At 37.7% G+C, this 25,456-nt stretch overlaps 2 protein-coding genes across 3 annotated transcripts in view; both read right to left on the bottom strand.

Annotated features, from left to right (window-relative positions):
- phf2 (PHD finger protein 2) overlaps positions 1-20,985 on the bottom strand; it is a 40,431-nt gene extending 19,446 nt beyond the window's left edge. Inside the window, exons 1-8 of one of the 2 annotated variants that reach the window (XM_073468191.1) lie at positions 20,704-20,985; positions 8,375-8,460; positions 4,954-5,068; positions 4,410-4,570; positions 2,706-2,847; positions 2,413-2,599; positions 2,034-2,196; positions 233-320 (exon numbers count right to left, since the gene is read on the bottom strand). In XM_073468191.1, the coding sequence (XP_073324292.1) occupies positions 233-320; positions 2,034-2,196; positions 2,413-2,599; positions 2,706-2,847; positions 4,410-4,570; positions 4,954-5,068; positions 8,375-8,460; positions 20,704-20,801 (1,040 nt within the window). In that variant the 5' untranslated portion in view covers positions 20,802-20,985. The remainder of the gene's footprint in view (positions 1-232; positions 321-2,033; positions 2,197-2,412; positions 2,600-2,705; positions 2,848-4,409; positions 4,571-4,953; positions 5,069-8,374; positions 8,461-20,703) is intronic. The other variant, XM_073468193.1, reaches the window with a different exon arrangement.
- A 2,042-nt stretch (positions 20,986-23,027) lies between these two features.
- LOC140997982 (constitutive coactivator of PPAR-gamma-like protein 1 homolog) overlaps positions 23,028-25,456 on the bottom strand; it is a 65,860-nt gene continuing 63,431 nt past the window's right edge. The window contains 1 exon segment of the mRNA XM_073468078.1: positions 23,028-24,662. Coding sequence (XP_073324179.1) covers positions 24,354-24,662 — 309 coding nt within the window. The 3' untranslated portion in view covers positions 23,028-24,353.

The raw sequence follows: 25,456 nt of genomic DNA on the forward strand, positions 1-25,456 counted from the left end.
TGGTGGAATTTGGAGCTAAAAACAAGCATGGATCCATTAGAAACACCTGTGTAAAATCAGCCAAGGTCAAATATGCACTGTCACACTAAATCCCCCCAAATTAGGACATGACAGTCTGAAAGAGGCATGGTGGCTCACAACAGTTAATACAAGGAAAAGGCCAGTTATCAAACACAACAACAACACAACATAAAGTCTGAATGTGTGTGTGTAATAAGACAGGTGTCCAAACCTCATCTGCATCTCCACACTCAGGTTGTGGACAAAGTGTCCAGAGAACGCCAGGCAGTCGACTGGAGTCAGTATTGCATTGATCCAACCTAAGCAAATAAAAACATCCAGTGGTTGTAAATAATGCAACTATTTATTCATGCATGCATTGTTTCTAATGAAAGAGTAAAACATTTAATTATTATGACTTGTTGCAATTCACTGTTTAGTTGTAATCCACCTCCTTCATCCACTATATAATTTTATACCATTATTTGACATTTAACTTTTTAAAAATGAATTACCATTTTTTAAAAACCTTTTCAGAAGTGTGCTGCACCACAGGGGACCGAGGCTTACAAAACACTTGACAGCAACAAAAATCAATATGATTGTGTGACAAATCCTGATGTACAGTAGGAGATGTGAGATGATGTCATTCTGCCTATCCTCAGAGATTCCACACTGTGATAGCTTGCCCTTTCATTCACCTGGATGTATTGGACCATTGTGGACAATGATGCAAATCAATGAACAGCATGTTGATGAAGGTTCTCAGTCATCCAGGTCATGGTAATTCTAAGTGCTGTATCGTAGGCAACTGGACTCTCATCCAAGAGGCTTCCTCAGTTCTAACTATCTGGATGGGAGTTTGCAGGCTTTTAAACTCTGTGTGGGAGTGTCCTTACAGAGTCGTTAAGGACACGTGTGAGCTCTGAGTTTCAGAGTCGTTAGGGTCACTTGTGGGTCGTTGTCCCAACAGGCCTTCATGTGAGTTGCTAGGGCTAGGTGAGCCCAGGTGTGAATGGTTGTTAAGCTGTCTGGGGAGGGAGCTCAGTACTGCATTGTAGGTGGGTGATAAGTTAAGTCTTAGGCCACCTCCTCTGTCATAGATGGATTCCTTTACTCCTCTTTCAAACCATGTGTCTTCTCTGGCCAAGATGTTTACATTGTTGTCCTCAAAGGAATGATTCTTCTCCTTCAGATGTAAGTGGAATGAACAGCACTTATTTATATAGTAATACTGTTGTTTTAACGTGATTTTTGCATCACCATAATGTAGTATTTACTTTGCTAGACTATCAGACATTACTGTCTTGTTATTTTATCCATAAAAAATGTCTCAATTTATTTTCCGGACAAATAAATTACAACATAAAATATAACATCACATATAATGTAAAGAGGATTATATCCATATCTCCAACATTAATAACAATGAAAAATAATATAAATCTTAAAAGAAAAAAGAAATTAAACCATGCATTGTATTTGCATTTTGTTAACTGACTATTTAATTAATAGGAAAAATCTAAATAAAGCATCTACAACATTGTAAAAGTATTCTAAAATCTTGTTTTCTCTTAAATTTAGTAGATTTAGGTTTTGAAAAATAAGTGTTTTTATTCGTATTATTTTAATTAACTGATTACTCTCTAAAAAGTCAGAATATATGAAAAGTTCCCATGGTTCAAAGTGGCATAAATTAATTGTCTTGCCCAAACAGTCTAAAAAAATGACACAAAAAAGAAGCTGAAACCAGAGTGTGTTTAGAGTTTTTTCTTTTAAAACTTACTTCAATGATTAGTCACCTATTTCAGGACTAAACATTATCATCATTTATCATTTTATACACATGTTATGCACATATGGTGTCTCTGATTAATCTCCATTAGAATGTAAAATAAAGGCTTTCATAAATTTTTCAAGAAAATGCTGTAATTTGAAGGGTTTCCCTTACAAATTAAACAGTATCATTTGTATGATTAAATGTTCCTCTATATCCTGTCCAGCTATATTCATGACCTGAGTGCAGCTCTAACCTGATGGGATGAATAGAGTCTGCCCTTGCTTCAGAGTACATTTATAACACTTGTCCACCTGGTCGGCAAAGAACATTTCACTGTGATTGGACGATGATCTCCACCGCTCGTACAGAGACAGGTTTGCGGAGGTGGGCTTGATGAGGAAGAAGATCTTCTCTCCCTGCAAACACAAACACCATCACATTTTCTGGCCACACAATCATATGAGAGATGGACAATAATGTATTCCACATTTCCTCTTAAAAATCACTTCAGAATAGAAGATAATCAGCGCTGTACACTCATCAGAGACAGATGACACTGACTGTTACGCACCCATTTTTGTTATAAGGCCAGTTCTGACTAACACATTGGTCTAACCATGAGTGTGACAGACCTTTAGGACATGGTACCAGACGGAGGCACCACCGCACTCAATGTGGAAATCTGTGTAGCTGTCTTTGACGCAGATGAGACAGTATTTGGTGACTTTTGGTTTCCCAAGCAGAGCGTCATCAGGCCAGTAGTTTTCTACCCATGACAACCGCCGCACAATCTGTGGACTCTCCACTATACTGTTCATCCTGTCCCAGAAAAACACACACCGATTACAAACAGAAGATTTTCCCAGTGGCATCTTTATGAACCAAATCTCACTTGATTCAAACTTCACTATAAGTAAAAGTGTACCTCGTGTCAGTGAACTCCAGGTTGATGACGTTTAACACTTTCTTTCTGTTTGTGCTGTAGTAATAATCTACAAACTCTTTGAGCTTCATCTTGCTGTCAGTCTGTTTGGTGACGTCAACCACGTCCACGCCAACATCAGGACCTGAGACAATAACAGAGGACACAGAAGACACGATAAAACAAGCTGAAGGAAAACTAACCGCCTACAAGCTAAACATTTTCTTTAAACAGGAAACTGGTTTACAAAATATGTCTGGAGCGGTGTACTGTTGAGATGTATCAAGTGATCTCATCACCGAACACCAGTGCACAGGAAAATATGGAACAGATGCACCCCCTGTTGACAAGCAAATAGTATAGTACATTTTTATCTTGTGATTCTTTTAAAGGAGGAAATTAAATGCACTCCAGGTCCCCAACTTAAACACAAATATTAGTTAATGTATTAATTAATGGGATGGCCATTACTTTTGATAAAGACACTCAGAATGTGCATACAAACTGTATTTGTCTGTAGTTGTAATTCCCTCTTCTTTTGCACTGCCCAAAATAGTTTTGATCTGCTTTCTAAATGAAGATACTCTTCGATAGTTATAGTAATAGTAGAACAGTAGTACTGCAAGTATTAATTGTATATTTATAGCAGGAATCGCTGCACTGGAGTAAAAGTAAAGAAGTAAAAGTTATTGTAGGAATACATATAACAGTAACAGCATTAGCAGTCATCAAAGTAGTAGTAGAGGTACTGCTGATTGTAGATATTACTGTCCAAGTAATTACATATACATACTTAAAATGACATAATTTTAATGTATTAACAGCAGTAGTTTTTTTTATTCAAAAATGTTGTGACGCTGTGTGAATCGTAAATAAAAACAGAATAAAGTAATTTGTAAACAACCTGTTTACTGACAACGGTAAGCATATATTTACAAAAATCATAGAAGTTGATGAGGTAAAACATTAAGGTACTGTCTTTGTACTTTTTGCAAAGGTTTATATGCCCAAAAAGATTAGCAAATTAACACGCTTTGTTTTCATTTCATGTGTTACACAGCGTCCAAACTTTTTTAGTGAGTAGAAGTAGAATAAAAAAATTATAGTAGTTGTAACAGTATTAGTAGTATTGTTAGTACTGGCAAAAATAATATTAGTAGTAACACTTGTAGTAGTAGTGATAGTATTAGTTAAAGCAGTAGTACATTTATAGTACATTTATTATTAGAAACAGTCATAGCAGTGGTCTAACAGTGGTAGTGTCAGAATCAGTCCTAATGTCAAAGCCTTAACGCAGTATAGTTGCGTGGTTGTAGTAATCAGTGGTGTAAAAAAGTATGCAAAAGTCATACTTGAGTAAAAGTAAAGATATCGTGTTAAAATATTACTTTGGTAAAAGTGGAAAACACCTGTACAAATTGTACTTCAGTAAAGACCTCAAAGAATCTGATATTAAATTTACTTAAGTATCAAAAGCACAAGTAAACATACAATTTATACATATATTTACATGTATGTACTGCATATACTATATACATTTTAAGTTATTAATTGTAGTGGAAAGTGCAATATTTGCCTCCATAAATATTGCAGAGGTAGTATAAAGAAACAGAAAATGGAAATACTCAATTAAAGTAAAAGTACCCAAAAATGTTATTTAAGTACAGTAAAATCCATTACTGGTAGTAATAGAACTCAGTTCCTCACCAACATAGTTCTCCACATCACTGATGTAGAAGGTGGGGGCAGGCATGGACATGCCCAGGCTGTCTTTCTTCTGAGCCAGGATTGGCTCGTTGAAGCCGTTCTCCTCCAGGTACTCCATGGTCAACTGACTGCCGCTCAGCTTCACCACTATGTCATCAGAACTGGAGACCACAGGACAAATGTGTGACGTGTGTTCAAAGGTTTTTGTAAATTGAAGAAATTAAATAAGATCTGATAACTACAGCAGATCTTGAAAAGTAATAAGACAGTGCCCTCTAGTGGAATTATTAATAAAGTGAGGAATAATATTGACAGGAGGTTATTTTAAGGAGTCCCTACTAACATTTCAAGAGCTCTAATGAATATGAGGAATCATTTCATTTCATTATAATTTGATTTATTAAACGTGATCCCAATTAGAGTGTTGAGTTTGACTATTTCAATTGTTTAGAAGGTTAAAAGTTGTCACCACTTTATCTCACATTATTAACCCATTTGTGGTGTTGCCTGCTGTACAGTTCAGTAACAAGGATAAATGATTTACCTGGGAAACGTCCTACTGCGAAGCTCCTTAATGAAAACCTGACTGCCATTCTGAACAGCTTTGATATCTGTGCTTTGCCCAGTGTCATGTTTGCTCCAGTTCTTTTTCTTTTTCACTGAAGAGCAGAAAAAAACACACAAAACATCAAGAATGAAGTAACACACTGCAGCTAATGACTTGAGCAAATAATTTAATTCCATATTCAGACATACAATCTAGTTCCTCAAAAAACTTTTTTTTTTTTTCCCAGCACAGTTTGAGAATTGAGAATTTTATATGGCATAACAGAAATGTGAGAAGAACTGGAAAGATCACATCACTAAGGCAGTTTCACTTTTTCTTTTTTAAAGGTGTAATTAAGAAATGTATTAAATGGCTGGTGTTCTCTTTGCTGTAGCAATCTCTGGCTGTCAAGACTAGCAGCCATTACTTGTGACTAGCCACCTGCAAGTAGCTCAGTTGGCTGTGGAGTTAAGTGGCCTTATTAGCTGACAGGAGTCTGCTTGAACCACAACTTCAGATGACCTGGAGAGACACTCCTCTCAACACGCCTCAGGTCAACTGGGCTCAGCAGTCTCCCAATGATAAACAGCTGGACATCAGACTAGGACTGAACACAACCTCTGACACCGACAGATGACAGCTTGAACACAGGGCATACAGTGCAGAGGTGATTTACAGAAGCTCTGACCAGGACTATGACTCCAGGGACGAGAGGACATGGCAGACAGGGACAGGAGAGGCATGGAGTGGTAGATGTTTGGGTGTATTTTTCTTTTGAGTAAGGAAAATAGATGTACAAATATTTTCTTTCTTGACATTTAGTGGGCCCTATTTAAACAGTCTATGGAGGCAAGTACATTTAGGTTGTGTCCAAGTCCATCTTTGCTAGTTAAATGGCGGATAGTCTGGGTGCAAAGTAAGGCATACAGCGCAAAGGGGTTGTATTTAGTCATGGGTGTTTTGGGCGTAACATAAATCAAACCAATCCAAATATCGTCACCCATTCCCTGTAGGAGGACCTGGAGCATTGATATTTAACAGCGGCACTCATCTTCCCTGAGGGACAGTACTTGGCTACTAGACCCTTTGCACCACCGTTTCACAACTTGGTGTCACATTAAAAACTCTGTATTATTGCATATGAGAAATATTTAGAAGATAATAACTGAGTAGTAGGAGGGGCACTGCTGCACGTCCCTCTGTGTGTAATATATGATGTGCAGATCCTAGGCCGTGGATCATGCAGGAAGGGTCATAAAAATGATTATTTTGATTAATAGCAAGTGGGATTCAGATGGGTGAAAAACCTCTTTAATAAGGAAATGATTAATGACATTACCTGCAGCAATGCTATAGCAGCAGAAACAATGTATGTATCTCTCCCTTAACGTGAGCATTTGTGCATGAGGAACATAAACTTCCTTGATTATTTAAAACTCCTGACTCACTAACAGGATTGGTTAGTATTTCATGTTAATTAATGTTCTGTTTTCTTCTACATATCAAAAGGTTACATACACAGTTATGATTCATACATTAAAATGGTTTGTCGTGAAGCAGCAATTCTGTTTCCTATGTCGAGTTTCTATCAACAGCTTTTAGTTTTGTTGCTTAAATTTTGCCTGTGTTGCGTCTTACTATCTGATTAACATAGCAGGAAAAATACTGCGCCTTTGACTTTAAACCAGCTTTTTGTTGGTTTATAGCGCAATTGCCGTCTGCTGCCTCAAGATTGCAGTGCGCCATCAGTGCGCATGACCACACCTAACTTTTAAGACCAACACACCCAGGGGCAAGTACATTTGTTATTTACAGATGGTGGGCGCTGGGCGTGAAGGTGACAACTACATCGGTCTGAAACTAGCAATGACACTTGCGCTGCACTGTGCGCAGCTTGGTGCCAGCTGCAAGACAGAGCCCTGTGAGTTTATTTTGGGTACTTATTAAACTAAGTAGCAAAGTCGCTGCTTTTACACATCCCTGTTGAAACTTGCCTCAACCTGAGGACAAAGTGATATTTCCCGATAGGACAGGTTGGGGATAGCTGTTTATGCTAACTTCTAACTGCTAACTGCATGCTAACTTCAGTAGACATCTCTGCAACACAGTATACAGACACCTTTTACATAATGTCAACACTGTTTTTTTTTCACATTGTTTATAATGTTTAAATTAGGGCTGCACGATTCTGGAAAAAATGTGGGAAAAAATGAAAAAATGTGTAAAAAAAAAAACCCTTTACTATGTTTTGTCCATTGTCTGTTGTGATGCAGGTCAGTTTATCCTCTTTCAGACTCCAAGATGAGAGGGCATCCTTTAATCCCTGTGCCAGGGCCACGCCTGCATGGTCTTCGGGGAAAAAGGCTGTCTGTAAGCACCGGCTTTTGATCGTGAAATCAGGCGCTATAAAATGAACCGTCAGGCTCAAATACGGCTCCATGGTCCGACTGGACCATAAATCAGACGTAGCGGGAAAATGATCGATTTCTCGCAATTCTGCTTCGACCACTGCCCGCTGCTTATTGTACATGTCGGGGAGCGCAACGTTTGAAAAGTAGTTGCGGGAGGGCATCGAGTACCGTTTGTCGAGTGTTTATCATCTTCCGAAATCCCTCATGTTGTACAGTGTTTATTGGGGCCATATCTTTGGCTAGGTTATATGTGATAGCTGCTGTGATCTCCTTATATCTACTGGAGTTTGGTAGGTATGGTGTTGCATTGTACAAGGTTCCGGTTATTGACGTCTGTGTTTGTTTCTTGCCTTGTACGGCTTCATCATGTTGTACTTTGTGGTGACGTTTAAGGTGATTGTAGATATTTGTGGTGTTGCCGTGCAGTGCTGCAACGTGGGCAAAACACACTTTACAATGCACCTCACACTGTCATCGTCTGGCTTAAATCCAAAATACTTCCACACCGCCGAATGCGAACCTTTTTTGGGCACGAGTTCGGTTCGGGTGGGTGGGTGACTCTCGCCACTACCACTTGGGTTTTCGTCGCCATCCATTCAACCCTCCTTACCGCAGACTTTCCTCCGCTTTAACTCTCACTCACTCTTTCCAAACACTCAACTGCAGGCGACTTCCTCCACTGAATCACGTGTGGTAAAGACGCTTTACCATAGGTTGAGGTAGGAGGCAGCGGCAGTGCTGCGTTTGGGGGCGCTTGAAAAAATCCGGGAGGAAAATAGGAGCATTTGTTTGTGATGCAGCTCTAGATGTAAAATGCTTCAGAACGCTGTGTGTAGAAATGAGATCACGTGTATGTGTGAATCGAGATCGCGATTTTTTTAACGATTTATCGTGCAGCCCTAGTTTAAATACATTTTTTTGATTGTTTGAAACTAAAGTTTTGGTCATATCTAACAAATTTTATCTTACAGCACCAGTCACCACTCTTCCTGAGAGGTGCTACTTACATGTAGATTTTCCGTGGGTCTTCTCGCAATTTGGACAGTGATATATGTCAATATCTGGAGCGTCATCTTCATCAACCCCAACACAGCTGAAACAACACAAGAAACACTTTTTAATGTTTCAGTATGTGACCTGTCTCCAAAGCATGTAGTGGTTTGTTAGGGTTCTGAATGGCTTCTATGATTTCTCTGTACTTCCCTGCAGTATGACAACCGGCTTGTCTGACACTTGAAACTTGGTTTCATTATCAGTCACAGTGACTAGATGTATACTTTTATTTTGGTCAAAATAATGATTATTTTCACGATCAATTATTTTGACATTTCCCTGATTAATGATTTGGAAAATTAAATGTCAGAACTGAGACAGTTCAAAACTTAAAGACTTTCAGTTTACAGTAGTAGAAAACACAGAAAAACAGAAAATCCTAGAGTTGTTTTTTGAAAAATAATAAAAGTGTCAGTTAGTGTAAGTGTTTGTCATTGGTAGTAAAATGAATCATGAACAATGGAAAAACACTGGACCAGTCCTTTAAAATGATTCATGGTCCACAGCAGAAGGACTCTAATATACAGTAGAGTACAGGACAAAGGCACAGGACAGTGGCGGACAGCACAATATCAATATCAGACTATAAATTCCCTCTACACACTGTATATGCATAAGTGTTGCACATTTTATCTCTGTGGTTTACAGCGTGACAGCTGTAAGAGGAAGTGTTGGTTGATTTAACACGAGACAGTTTGCCTCATTTGTCTTTCATGTAATAATCCTTTCTTTTATAGTGACGTCAGAAATATTTTTAAAAGTATTTTTCTCATAAAACTTTTGTGACTCAAATGTAATTGTCAATGTACTATACTGTTATGTAAAAAGGACAATTGCATGAGAGATATAAGCTAGAGTAAAGACAAAGTATTAATTTATGAGCACAATGTAACACAAATGTTGTGCGCCAGGTGGTTAAGTTTTACAACATGCAAGGACTTGAGCAGTGATGCATAAAATGACAGCACCATTGTAGCTCATCCCACTGTGTCAAACAGCAGCTGTCACGCTCTTTTGCACAAGCAAATTCCTCCCATTTGGAGCCACTGCTCCAAAACTCAAATGAACTGGGAGTTCCCCAGGATGTTTTCTTTTTCCCCCCTGTGAACTCCACAGATTTACTACACCGCCTACTCGTTTTCACTGAATGCAAATACAAGAGTGGGTGAGTGTGTGGATGCAATAGAAATGCCTGTTCATGACATCCTTAACTTGGTGGCTTAGAGAAAAACTCAAACAGATGTTGGATGCTTTCACTGATGGCTTCTGTTGTGAAAAAAATCATTAAGAGTTCTGTGAGTATGACAGTGTGGTCAAAACTTAAATATATGCTTATTCTGAATCGGATGGCAGAAACATGTTTCCAACAACTTGGGACAAGTGTAACAAAAGACTGGGAAAGTTGTGAAATGCTCCAAAATCACCTGTTTGGTACATTCCACAGGTAAACAGGTTAATTGGTATATGAAAGGTGCATCTTCAAGTCATTCACAAAACAAGGATGGGGCGAGGTTCACCACTTTGTCAAACACATGATTGTATAAAGGAGATTACTACATGTGCTCAGGAACACTTTGTAAAACTGTTTATCAGTAAACACAGTTGTGTTTTACACAGCGTCCCAACTTTTTGGGATTTGGGGTTGTATATTTACTTGGATAAGACATATTTTTACAAAACTTTAGAATAAATTCAGGGCCAGTTTTGTCTTTCAGTAACACTGAGAATTACACAAACATATGACCTTGACTACAGTACAGTTGTGGCACAGATCCAGAGTAATTCTGCTGACAAGTTTCTGTCTGAGACAAAACGCATGTCATAGAATCAGGTTACCTTGGCTTTAACTTCTCTACATGGTTGCTGTGTTGGTTTCAGAATGGATTTTATGAGTACATGATTTTAGGATTTGTTTTTAAACCTAGAGCAGGTCTAAACCACATCTGAGTCCTTTTATCACTTTATGAGCTGCAGTGCAGCATCGTCCTTGAACACTTCTGAAACGTCCTTCAACTTTTCACCTTCCTGTGTGGGGTGCAAGAGAGATGCCGACTGCTCTACAGAGAGATAGAATATTATAAAATAGGTTTCTGTACGTTTCCATCTTATGTGATATTTACAATGTAATTTCTAAAAAAGTTGGGATGCTGAGTAAAACAGACATAAAAAACGGCATCCTCGGAAGGCTCAGTTGTTCACAAGCAAGGATTGGGGAAGGTTCACCATTTTGTGAAAAACTGTGTAGGCAAATAGTGAGGAATTTAGGGATTTCACCATTGACAATCCATAATATCATCAAAAGATTCAGGGAATGTGGAGAAATCTCTGCACCTACAGGACAAGGATGAAAACCAACATCGAATGCCTGTGACCTTCAGTCCCTCAGGCGGCATTGCACGAAAATCTGACATGATTGTATACAGGACATCAATACATGGGTTCGGAACACTCCAGAAAACCATTGTGATAAACACAGTTCATTGCCATAGCCAATTCCATAAATCAATAACATACGAAATATTGCCAACTTCTCTGAGATTGACTGATGCAAAGTGGAAACGGGTGCTGTGGTCTGATGAGTCCACATTTCAAATTGTTCTTGAAAAACATGGACATAGTGTCCCCCAGGCTTAAAAGGAAAAGGACCATACAGATTTCTACCTGCTCAAAGTTAAAAAAGCCTGCATCTGTGATGGTAAGACAAGCAAGACAATGCTGAGCCACATATTCTGCATGTATTACAACGGCGAGGCTTCGTAATAAAAGAGTGTGAGTACTTGACTGGCCTGCCTACAGTGCAGACCGGTCTCCCTTTGAACATGTGTGACTTTAGATAACAGCATTGAGTAAATATTGCTACATTTGATACAGTCTGAGTTATTTGCCACCAAACTTAGCAAGGTGCCCATGTGATATGAACTACCAACAGGGAAACTAAGTTTTGACAAATTAGGAGTGGAGACAGATAACTGATTAAATTCAAGTGTATCATCATCATGTTTTAGGCTATATTTTGTTTGTTTTCTGATTCACCACTGAGTTACAATGTGTCAGCCTGATTGTAGGAGAACAAAAGGACCACAAACAACTTTCTTCATTTATTGGAAACATTTTTCTTTGCACGATCTGTTTTAAACGCGTGGGGCTGATCATTCCTAACCCTCAATCTAACCCTAAAAATAGCTTCCAGTGTTCAAAGACACCATAATCACGTTCTGGGTTATTAAATGATGATTTAACAATCAGAATATCAATGAGAGGCAAATAATGAATAAATATATAAAGGCATTCTGCGAGTTGAAATGGTTCCTGTGCCTCTGAGCAAGCTTCATTGCATAAATATTAATAATCAGAATATCAGCAGGTGCATCACATCCCAACATGTCCAATGAGGGATTAAAATTGCAATAATTAAATAGGAACTGAACTTGCAAATAACACAAAACCAGACAACAAAGCAGATGCAGATCCAGCTTTTAGAGTTTCTCCAGAGATCAGCCTTTTTGAAAAAATAAAGTGATCATCCAGCAAAACTGTTTGCCGTCCGCTTCAAAGATATTCAAACAGATATAAAGGACAGGACTGGTTATAATGTAAGGCACAGACAGCAACTGAAATAATGCAGAGTATTACCTGCAAAAGAAATAATATCTCTAATAATATCTCAAACCATTAACATTACCTGAACTATAAGAAACGATATAAGTGTGTCTCTCCGTTAACAGAACTGTGTGCAGTTACGCAAGTGGCACATCAGTTTAATTTAATAGATTATTTAAATCTCTCGACAATTTTAGTTCTGTGTTATAATTTAAAAATAAATAGATAATGGCATTTTTTGTCAAGGGGCTGTGTGTAGACACACAATCATCTGACATCTCTACAGCTGTTAAAGCAGACTGACAGCTGATCCAGCTGTGATCAGCTGCAGCCGTCATCTGAAACGAACGCTGCTTCATGTAATGCTGCAGGGGAAAGGATGTCTCATTTCTCTTAAAACATATTTCCTCTGTCCTCTCTCCTCCTATGGTTGGAAAAGATGCAAGAGGGAAAAGTGAACGCAATATAGGTGAAATGGGACGTACCATCAGCCATATCCCTCTGGTTGTAGCTGGTTCTAAGACTCTCACAGTGCCAGTTTGGAAGCTTACTCGCTTGTGTTAGCTAAGTGGGCTATTACAGAACAGTGAATATTTTAAAAGACATGTTTCATGGGTGTGGATCCATAGGAATATGTTCTACTGTCTTTCAAAGTGAAGGATCTCATGAAGGAGATGCTGTTACAAAATTATTCATTTCTTTAGTCTCTTAAGAGAGGAGTCAGCTACTACCACTAACTAATAACCAGCTAATTCATCAGCAAGCAAATGTCCTTTATCTTACAATAATGGAGAGGCAAAGTCACACTCCTGCTCTACCTTATTTCAGAAAAAATATGTATAGTACTGAATGGTGAGAGACAAATATTTTTTTAAAAATCCGGTTTAAGTTGTGCCATGAATTACATATGTTTGTCAATTACAAAGATAATTTTCAACTTAATAAAGTTTCAGTTTGTCATAAAATTAATGACGTATAAGACTGTGAAAATACATAATTAGACTACACACCCAACAGTCATGTAAGTGATGTAATCTCATTCAACACACACCAAAATCCATAACTGAAGTCAAGAGTCGGTCCTGTATATTAGCTAGCTTACAAAACTGACTAAAGCTCCTTTCATATAACTGCAGCTATCAATATGGTCTATCTAGTTGTAATTTTCACCTCTTTAAATACTGTATCGAGGTGACGGTCTTGTGGGTGTTGGTGACATACTGTATACTGAGCGAGACAATTTAGTTCAGTATCTTTATGACAAGCTCTAACTTTCTTGACTTGCAAAATGATCTTGATAAACATATGTGTGATTCATGTCACAGTTCAAATGGGATCAAAAATGTGTCCCTCTCCATTGACGACAGTGCAAATTTTTTCCAAAGTAAGGTCCAATGGGGCTCACTGGAAGGGGCAGGACTTCACCTCTTTATAAGATGTCATTTTAGACACGTCAAGGTAATATCAGCTATTGTGCATGCAAACACACATGTACTATGGTTAACATAGCTATACTGTATGAACATAAAATCTATTAGGAATGTCAGGTAACTATTTTACATTAATCGAAACAACACATTAAACCACTCAATACAAGGACAGGATCAATAATATTAAAGAAAGCCAGTATTGTATGTATAGTATTCAGCTGTTCCCACTTGCTGCTGCCACAACCTAAGATGTCCAATATGGCTAATAGAGCATGTTACATTTCTACCAAAGGTTGTTATTTGAAGCTAAATTGTCAAAGAATAACTGTTTTAAGGATGAGGAGAGCCAGCTGTGGTATATGTACATTACTTCGTATAGAAATCTGTTAACCACTTCCCACTTTGTTTCAGAACAGACATATTGCTTTTGAATTTTTAAATGTAAATTTTCAATATCACCAGTACAACCAATGAAATTCCATTACCTGTATTGGTGTGGCAAGAGAAATCTCAAAATAAATATCTCAAAACCCCAGCAAATATAACTAATACTAAATGGCTATTTACTACTTCACTTGGCTATGACCATTAACACTTTTTTTAAACAGTAGCTGAAAAACAGCCAGACCTAAAACACTGATGTCAGAGCAGTGAAAGCCTAGAGCTAATCCACTGACAGTCAGGCTTTGTGGACTTCAAGTCAAGTCAAGACAGATTCATAAGTGCTTTTGACAATCAGGCACAGCACATATGAAAGGTACATTGCAGGGTTTCCTCCAGGATTTTTTTAAACCGTGGGGGAGGTCTGCCCGGGTGGAAGAGGGGGGGTGACGACGAGGACGACAACATGAACTTTGAAATGTGAAATTATGACTATTTCAAACTGAATGTTTTTCTAAATACATTATTTACTATGGGGTTTCCGGTACATGAATTGAAAATAATAATTGAAAATAGGATCTTGCAGTATCACTAGGCCAAAACAACAAACACAACAACAACAAATTAAAGATATATTTCAAAGTTAAATAACTAAACTAGTCTATACTGAATACAGTCAAATAAACATCTCTTCCTGCATAGAATGTGTACAAAAGAAAAAGGCAGTCCATCTATTTGAAGAAAATAGCTACAATGTAAAAATACAAGGCTGTAGCACAACTACATACACAACTGTGCCCTCCTGTCTCCTGTGAGAAATGTTTTAACATTTGAAATTATGACTACAAACTGAATGTTTGTACTGTAGCAAGCATATACACAACTGCCTAATCTAATGGCACAGTTTGCAGCCTGGCTGAGAGCACTTTATTTTTCTTTATACTCATCTGAAAATGTAACCAGAAAAAAGTCATAGCAGAAAATGACCTGGGCATTACCTAAGCTAACGTTATGTCGTGCTGTTCAAAACGTGTATCTGAAACGTAACGGGTTTCCTCTATCAATAGAAAATTAAGTTTTACAGTTAAAAATTAATCTACAACAAAATAATATCTCTCTCTACTGTATACCCAAAGACTCGACATGCTTTATTAGGCCTAAAGTAATCTCTCTTTAACAAGTGTCAATGGTACAAAAATAAAATAAAAATAAGAATCTCTCTGAAATAATGATAGAAATAATGCGTATCCTGTATTAACCAATCAATAACACATTTATCCTGACTCAGGATTTTTTCTGTAGCCTAATCCATCTATAACATTAGGGTCGTTTTCACGGGTTTGAACAAAACTGTATCAAATATAACCTAGCTTAGGTACCTTTCTTTCACCCTTTTCTCTCCCTCCACGTCGGACTGTCTTCTCTACTCTCTTCATCTTTCGCGCGCCGCAGCCAGACAGGCAGGTGGTGACTCCGGTGTTGGTTTTTCAAAATAAGGGTATTTGCAGCGTAGCGTCACATTTCATGAAAAACATCATGTTTTGTGCCAAAATTCACATTTCATACAATAATTTACATTAACATAAACATAAAACAACATAAAAACAAGGTAAAAAAACAACAAAAAACAACAACATTATTCTGAAGGTGTGGTGGCTTTTATTTTGCCGTGGCGGTGCGCCACAATCAATTACATGTAGAGGAAACCCTGCATTGAGTAGTAGCATGTCATTATGTGTAAATATGAATCAGTGCTCTCCTTACTTCATATAGTTGAGCAAACAATATATATATTTTGATAAGTGTCTATGCCAAATGTCCCCTTATATGTATGTATCTGCGTATCTCAAGTGAATATCTATCCGAAGGTCGTTCTGACATGACTCTGCTTCTTTAGGGGGCAATGTTTACGTCAACAGCTCTTCAGGATTTGTACTGTGTGTTTGTTTAAGACTGATGCTGAGTAATAATAAAACTGATGATGATGTAATTATTATTACATCATTGCCTTAGCTTCAGTTCATTACCTTAGCTTCAGTTGTGTTGTTTTCTTTTCGAAAAAAAACTTGGAATTAATTGGTGTTTTTTTTTAAATATTGTTTATATTGGTGAAATGTGTATTGTATGTATATTTGTATCTTCTTACAGCAAGACACCTTTGGAATTGCTTTTGTAGAAAAAAGAAATGTTGTAACCAATGGGCCGTAAATTACAATGCAATATGTCTTCAACACATTTCTTCAAAAACATTTGTTTATTGTTTTATTTGTTTTGTTTTGGCCTGTCACTGGCACCAAAAGTTTTCTTTTGAATACAGATGGGGCTTGTTCACACACGTTCTGGCTCGGCTTGAGGCAGTTTGACTTGGCACGTCACCCCAGTGTGGCAGGGGTTTGCATTTCTATTACAACCGAGCCCCCATAAGAATCGCGCCAGGCAATTTCCTATAGCGTCCAAACTGTGTAATTACAATCTCACGTGATGCACTGGGGGCCCAAAAAAACGTTTTCCCCATAAGCTTGCAATGTGAAAGAAGCTGCTGCAAAACAGTGGATACATTTTTTTTAAATGTTACAACCCTTGCAAAATGACTCGTTTCACTATTCACTACATGTGTTGACTTGTGTTGACAAGTGTGACCGCACGGTCCGTGTTTCTGTTTTTTGTCACACAATACATGCATGTTAGATTTGTGTCTGACTTAACCCCGACTTGCTCTGACGTCACGCACACATGGGCTACGCTGATCTGACAGGATCAAGGCGACTGCAGTTTTTGGAGCCAGGCTCTGCAGTTGCTCCCCACTGACTGCAAATGCATAGCTGCAGTCTGATCTTACAGCTGATTGGTTTAGATGTTGAGTCAATTATATGATGTTTAATAGAAACTTTTTATTTTGCTGAAATGGAGAGATTTTGATCTTTTTTGTCTGATTTTGAAGGTTTAGGCTATTCTGTTAACAGAAGACATACTGTGTGGTCGATGTGGAGAATAAATAGCCCACATTCATACTATAAACAGCACACAATAAATAATTGTTGTCTATATTAACGTTGGACTAATTCAAATCGACACACAAAAACTTGTGGTAAGTGGGGTGTGAGGATTCAGATATGAAGCCCCGACTGTATGAATATCTGACGGATCAATAATGTAAACTATTGCCTTGTATTTTCCTTTGTGTTTGACTAATAATGTATTCCATTTATTTATGTAGTCTAAAAAGACATGTCTGCTCAGATGATTTATAACAGCAGCAAGCTGATATGAAGCTGATTTACATGAGAATTTATGTGAAATGGAGGTTGATCCATGAACAGAAATAACAGATCGCCTGTGTAGAGTTTTAATAGGCTGCGGTGTCATAATTAACAACAATTGAAGACTGTGTACAAGCTGATAGATGTGTCTGATAACATTAAATCTATCGTAATCATATCTAACAGGATGTGAGTGTTTCTGTGACTTCCTGTACAGACGGAAGGCTGCTGGAAAACTGTCCGTCTTGACGGCAGCTTTTTGCTCTGTCCCCTGCTGCTGCCCGCCTGATCTTGTCCACTTTCCAGCCAAGGCACAGTTCATCTCGAACAAGCTCTGAAATGGTACTAAAGCACTCGTCTGGAAGGTTTTTTTTTTGTCTAAAACCCTGTTTCCAAAAATACCAATGTGTGTGTGGCAGATTGTATACAGTCTTCAGATCTGTCCGCAAATAAGCATCCCCATTTTTACAACTACTTATACTGAATTAACATCACTAGTAGATGATCACTACACTACCTGTGCTGTTACTGGTGTTTCAGACTTTTACAACTAGGTTGACAACATAATTGCCAATTATTACCTTCTCTTGCCACATGAATGTGCGCTACATGTCAGGTGTACAATAAAGTACCACCCTTTTCCACCTCCAAGGCAAATACATTGTAGTGCCGGCTCATTACAAAAGAGTATTTATATATCTCTGTATAGCTATGCTGAGGTGTGTCATACTGTATTCAGTTATTGATTCACTGCTGTTCAGTTTGTTTATGTTGTTCATCATAGAGAGCTGAAATCACGGCCCTTCCGGTGGACCTCATGGGACCTTATTTTGGAAAAATATTGTATAATAGTCAATGGGGAGAGACAAATAATTTTACATACATCGCCACACCAACATGGCCGCCAACTCAGCACAGAAAAGGTACTGAAAAGATGAAAATCACAATAAATCTGGCCATATTGACAACTGCAGTTATGTAAAATCACTTTCCCCGCCGTATTAACTAATTTTGTTAGCAAGCTTATATACAGGATCAGCACTGCAATGTTTAAGTTACGGGTTTTGGTGACCCTGCAACAAGACAACGTCACTAACGTGACTGTTGGCTGTATAGTCGTTATAATTCTGCATTTTCACAGTCTTATATTTCATTAATTCTATGACAAACTGTTACTTTTTTACTTCGAAAATGATCTTTTAAATAGACAAACATCATATGTGTAATTCATGGCATAACTCGAGCGGCATCAAAAAGTTATTTGTCTCTCTCCATTCACTACCATACCAATCTTTTCTGAAATAAGGTCCCATGAGGGAAACCGGAGGGGCGTGACTTTGACGCTCTATACACTGCGTATCATAACTATGCTGATGACACGCTGGATAAATACCATAACATCCTTCACAGATCCAGTTCCTCCAAGAACATAATAAAATGTAGGTTCATACATTTTTCACTTAATTTACACAGATATTAAAGTGCTGTTTTATCATCTATTTATTATTTAGATCTATTGAGTGCTGCAAGGTAAGCATTGCCTTGGTTTCCTCAAGAAACAGTCGCTTCCGGGTAGAAAACTGGCAGTTGATGTGCATTGCAGAGATATGTGAAATCATCAATCGTTTACTTGTTTATTTCTGTCGTCATTTTGGGCTATATGGTAAAACTGATGGTCCGACCTTTCTGATGTTTCTGATGTATCCCAACTTATAAATTAGGTTTCAAAACTAACATTAGTTAAAGTGTTGTCATTAATGAAAAAATAAGCTTCAAAACATGCACTTCAGAAAAATAAGGTGTATATACTTTGAAATAACATCATGAATAAATATAACTAAACTGTATGAAAACGTGTGCATATTGCACTGGTTTTCAACCCGGAAGTTATTGTAGACATATACTCACACATTTTACAGAAATTAAGCTCTGTGGCAAACACAGGTTAATGATACTTACAAGTTTTGTTCAGTGACATTATCTTAAAAACACCACTTTTATGATTATTGAAGCCAAAATGCAATTGCCAGAAGTAAAAAAGCTAACATTAAGCTATAAACAAACTGCATCGCCGGCGCATTACTTCAACATCAACACTAAAGTACTACATTATATTATGGAGTGCCGCAAGAATGAGCCCTAAAACCCAGAAATAAGTTAGTATTTTTTCACCCTATACTGTAGCATATTTTGATAGCAAATTTCATACTATGTCACATTTACAATGTGGTCCTGTAATTTGTTAAAGCTATGATTTTGAGATTTGTAATGTCATTTCAGTAACCTTACTCATCCCTTAGTAAAGGTCCAGCTCAATTCTGAAAGCTTGGATATTATTGTCAGCAGGGATGTATGGGGAATCCATTGTACAGAAACAGTTTATCCCTAGTTAAATGGGGACATAAACCTTTAAGGCTTGAATTCAGAATGCCCTACTGTATAGGCTGTGACAAGCTGATGTTAGCCATGTGAATATGGAAACATTTAGGGTGTAAATACAGTGCTTTTCTTGGGGGGGGGGGTTGCCTTATGCTGATGCGCGACTGGAGGTCATGGCTCATCCCAGCATTTAATTCACCACCATAATGTGATAAGGAACCACACAACGCTGGCAGCCAGTGTGAGCATTTAAGGGTTAACGTTCAGGCGCGTAAATTCTGTTCATTGCTCTCTGAAGGGCTTGTTCACCAAACGAAACACGAATAACAAACGATTTGTTCCCGAAAAGACATCGAGAATGCAGCCGAACAGCATGAAATATGCCAAAACAAGCAGATAGTCAAACTCGTGTAGCAACAACTACAACAACAGGAGAGAAATATAACATGATGATAATAGGGATTTGGCCGAGATCATTACAGCTTATGTACGGCGGGGAAAGTGATGAGCGGCGGTGGACGATGCGTCTCCGCTCAATCGCAGTAAAACAAAACAGCAGTTAGCAATAGCTAAAGATGCTGACAAAGCAGCTCGGTGAATGTTGAAGATGTTATTCTATTACCCCGCTAAAGCTTAAGGACTTCTAATACGAGCTATTGTCAGCCATAGCTGCTGCCTGGCAGGAAGGCTGTTCAGGGCTGAGCGCAGACTTGGGTCGTGATTTTCAACCGAGCTCTGTTAAAGCAGTCGATGAAAACTAAAAGGATAGTTGTAATGTAAGGACATTTACAGACAGTATAGGAGAAATCGCAGCCTATCATATCAGCGGATATGAAGAGACGCAAAGAGAAAGAAATGAGCAGCGAGTCTGCCGAGACTCCCCCCGCCGCCCGCTCATTACAACGGGAATGGTTTAGTTTGGGGCTATGCGGGGATGTTAAATACCCACTAAGTGCAAATAATGGACGAAGCCCATACCGAAATCACTCTATTAACCACCGTAAGTTTTTAAAAGGGGAATATGTTTAGTGTTATTCGCGAAAAAATGTCACAACCCCGGTCGGCTATATTTAACTCCGCCTTCTTCTTCTTCTCCAAGCGGCCTCTCTTCAGATGTAGACGGGCGACTGAGAGCCACAAAGCTGTCAAACGCACCGAGACCTCGCCATTTTTGTTTGTTTTCCACAAATGCAAACCGCCACAAAAACACCACGGTGAACAATCTGGCCTTACCTGCCGTGGAACCAGTCCTTGCAAGCATCGCACTCGATCATAAACTGGGTCACGTCGTAAGGTAATCTGCAGATGCAATATACTGGTACAGTCGCCATGTTCAATTCACAACTACGTCGGGATAGACTGGGGGGGCTGCAGGAGGAACAACGTCCTGCAAACAATATGATCCAATATGATCTTCCCCAGAAAAAAAGCCAGGGGCAGACCCGCCGGACACATGAAGCTAAGCGTACATCTCCATCACACCACGGCCGACGTGTGGTTGAAACGGTGGAGGTTCGTCGTAGCAGGCTTTGCTGAAATGCATTATTATTATTACTACTATGTGCATGCCCCCTGGTGACTGTATGGCACCGAGGCGGTCATATTAGGAGCCAGAAGAAAACGTAGCCTCGATGTCGCTGCGAAATAAATAAATAAATAAATAAATAAATAAATATATGTGAAAGTTACGTCAGGGAGCTGGTTTAAATCAGCGGGGCCCACATCAGATGAATGAATTTCCGGATCAATGCAGCTATCAGGATTTATTTTTATGCAGCAGCCGCCATCCAACGCATACAGGCAAAATAAAAGCCCTTTACTATCTGAAGAGGGTTTTTGTTAGTTGGTTGTTACAAATGTAAAAAATATTAGTAAATTGCACACGTACTCTATAGCTATTACCTAATTAATAGAATATATGTATATATACATATATATATGATAATGAAGGATAATGAATATTATAGTAAATTACAGCAGATTATAGGATTAGTAAACATAATTTAATATTTATTTTCTAGTAATTTTTACCAAATATAATTTTTGACATTTCAAATACGTTAACAGACGTAATAAATGTATAACCAAATTAAATAACGACAATAATGGCATTGAAAGAGTGCAAAATACAATATAAAATATGTAATAATATATATCATAATATAATATATATCATAATATAATATTTATTTACCAGTCATTTTAGCCAAAGATAACATTTAACAAAATATGTTATTTGGTACATTGAAATATGATATAGTAAATTTAAGGTTTTTTTATATACATATATTTGGACATTTATGGGTTACCCTACAATCACACCTTATATTATACATGCTGGGGTTTTTTAAGGCTGATTCTGAGGCAAAATTTAGACTTTTTTTAAAATGACTGTAGGCCAAAAAACTAAATGAGCTTGAAATTGTAGGGTAAAACCTACAGAAAACATGACCATTTTATACAGTTAACTAACACACATTTGTGCTGTTTTAAACACTCATAAAATTGTATAGACATTGGTTGGTGGCTTGTCTGTTGGGGGAGCCACGGCCAGAAATAATGAGTTGGCGGACTTTTTTTTCTGGCCGTGGCCCTGTATGAGTGATGTCAGATGACCCATCTATAGCTTCACAATAATAAATGTTTTGATCACTGCTAAAAAACAGGAAAAAAATAGATCCTTTCATTTGCATTCATTTGCAGAGGCACAATTTTAATGAAACAATTTGACAGATTAATTGATTAGTCAAAAGAATTCTAAGACTGTTCTCAGAAGTCCTTTTTTCGTGAGTTGTCCTGAAAGGAGTAAAGCTACATTTAGTGTATGAAATGATTGTTTTCAGAAAACGTTTGTTTTATTACGTATTATCAAACACAGGTTTGATGTTGTTTTTCCTTACAGTAAATGTACCATCATATTTGACAAAAATGACAATGACCTTTACCTAAAAATGGCATTACAAGTTTAGAAAAGACTTTTGCCTGAATAAAATGTTATTTAGTTCACTTTGGTTTAATATTACAGACTACCATTTGAATTAATAAAGTGTGATACAGATTTACATTAAGCATGAAAGTTTACCTTTATTACACATTAAAGTGTGGTACTACTGTGTATGTGTAAAAAGTAGTATAAAGCCTTCTTTGGCTGAATGTAATCTGATAAATTGCCTCCAGTGATGTCACACAGTGGCTAAGTTGTGGGCACCAGGTTTTGAAAAGCAGTCCACTGGTCCAGCATTGCACTCTGTAACACTGTTTGACTCATTATGAACATTTTAAAAACAAATGATCAAAATCCATACAGCAGAAGCAGATATATCACCTTTTTTATTCCATGCATTCCTCTTCCTTTTTATATTATTTTTATATCTCTTCTGTCTTCGCTGATCTGTAAGATCACTGGATCTAATTTTACCTGTTTACATTAAGAGCAGATTTGCTCACTGCTTTTAAAAATAAATGCAAGTCCATAAGTGAGCAGGAAAAAGGTGAAATATGAATGCCTACATGCTGTTACAGTATAAGGGATAAATAAACAAACAAACAAGTTGTACTAAAAGAATATAGTTTTATTAAGCATTATAGCCAAGTTGCCTTCAGATACACCATGCCACAATCCATCAACATTCAGTCAAACCCTACAGTAGTTAATTCTTTTTCAATCCATGAGTTAGGAAGAAACAACTTACATAGTAGATAACCTATTTAGCTCTTGCAGGGAGGACTGGGGGAATACACCATTTCTCTGATCACTAATGAAAGATCAGAAGGAGAATCAGGTTGAAATGTTAAATAATGATTCTGGTGTAGAAGTAGTACGACTGTAAAAACAACACTAAAGTAAATCTCAAAGTTGATTACTGTCTGATGGCTAATGTCTTGATTGGAAGGTTGAGCATGTTGCTTTAGCTACAAAAGGGGTGGTTTTGATCCAAGCTTTTTATGGGATTTTTTCAGATATTTGACTAATGCAGAAAATAGCAACAGAGAACAATATACCATATTGTGAATACACTATTGTGTATAGTGTGTAGTGGCTAGATAACTTTGTGTTTTTTCTTCTTTAATTAAGTGTAACAGAGGTCAATATCACAAACAAATCAAGGTCAGAACAAATCTGTTATTAACAGTTAACAACTTTTATGGGATATCACAGATATAAGCCATTTCTTTAATCGGAAAATGGACACAGTATGTGTAATGATGGAAGAAAAAGGACAACATGCATAATAACTACACACCTTTTAAACTGCGAACCATGCAGGTTTTTCTTGAAGCGGTTAATACTAAAGCTCTACATTTGATTCAAGAAACCGCGTTGACTATCAGAGTTTGGCAAGATGTTTTGCGTCTGATTTTTAGAGCTATTTCTTGAAACAGCTAAGTGACTGAAATTACACGGAGCTCATCCGAACTAATGGACACAGTTACTTAAATATGAACCAAAACCAAAGTGGTGACCAAGGCGGATGTGTTGCATTTTGCTTTCACATTATACGTTTGGTTTTCATTCAACATTTACCGCGACAACACAAAATCAATAACCGTACTATGGCAAAGACATGGCATGGAGTACTGGAAGAATATCAACCTATAAAAACTAAAATATTTCAGAATTAAAGCTTGTTAAAGCTTTAATATCCTAATGTAAAGGAAAAAATTCATTCTCAAACATTTAGAAATCTTGGTGATGAGGGAGTGAACAACTCCTTAAACTTGCAGTGTGTCATATATCTCTTGTGTTTACTGAGAGGGGTCTGAATTTCATCTCTTTTCTTTGTCTGAAAGGAAAAATGTACACTGACTGAAGGCTTTCCAAATTTCCAGATATCCTAATCATGTTCCATCGTTCATCCTTCACCCTCTCTAGAAAAATAGGCTTACTCTTCTTTTTGTAAGACGGTGGCCTCCAGACCTTCACCTCTATGGCAGCTGCTGTCTACGTTTAAGTGAGGATTAGAATTACACGTCTTGGAGTCACTGCTAAAGGCACTTTCAGGTTGGAAGAGAGCCCTGCATTCCTCCTTATCTCCATTCAGCTGGTCTGACTCTTTGTCCTCCACACCGTTCTCTGTGGTTGAGCCGTCACACGGTGCAGGGAAGGATTTCCTCTCTTCTGGCTTGGGCTTCTTTCTCTCCTTCCCTGCATCATGTCCACTTGTATGAACAGACTTATGAGCAGGCTTACTCTGGTACAAAGGATGAAGGAAAAAGGATTTTAAACTGATGCCAAAGACGGGTACATTGCCACACTGACTGAGGGTTCAACATGGAGAAAATACAGATGTGGGCTGAAAGTCCTGGTAACAAACAAAAAGGCTGGAGAGCACTTTTAAAGCGAATTAGCAGTGACATAGAAGGGGTTTAAACATCACAAAGACCTTCCGAGGGGCTGTCTAGTTCCCACTCATCACATGCTGAAAGCTCAAAAAATGACTGTGCATTCTGTTGTTTCACTGCAATCAAAAAGTGAAAAGAGTAAGTCAGCTGTATTTTGATCATTGTCAAGTACGTGCAGTCTATGGTGAATCATAACAACAACTGATATGATAATCCCCGTTCCTTAAAAAGGTGTACAAGAGTTTTTTCCAGTTTTGAGATATTTATACTTCTCCCATAGTGGCCCGATCCATATGTCTTTTAGTTTTAACCCATTTAATTTTTAATGACATTTTGGTATGTGTTCCAACAATGTAGGCTTAAGGTAATTTGCTGTTGTCAGCACACTATGTATCCCTCGAGGTTCTTAACAAGCCGTGAAATTTGAAATGAACATTTATGGAAGCCTAAAGGGGACTATATTCAAATTAAAACGTAAACTTGAAAATGCAATTCCACAATTGAATTATAATTTTCCACATATGTAGAAATTAAAATAAGAAATGCAATAATAAAAGTGCATTTTCATTTTTTCATTTTTGTATGGGCAGTCCATGACCATATTAAGATGAAAATGGAAATTCTGTCAAGAGTAATTTTCAAA

Source organism: Pagrus major, chromosome 6, assembly GCF_040436345.1.
Source record: "Pagrus major chromosome 6, Pma_NU_1.0".
In the NCBI taxonomy this organism is placed as follows: domain Eukaryota; kingdom Metazoa; phylum Chordata; class Actinopteri; order Spariformes; family Sparidae; genus Pagrus; species Pagrus major.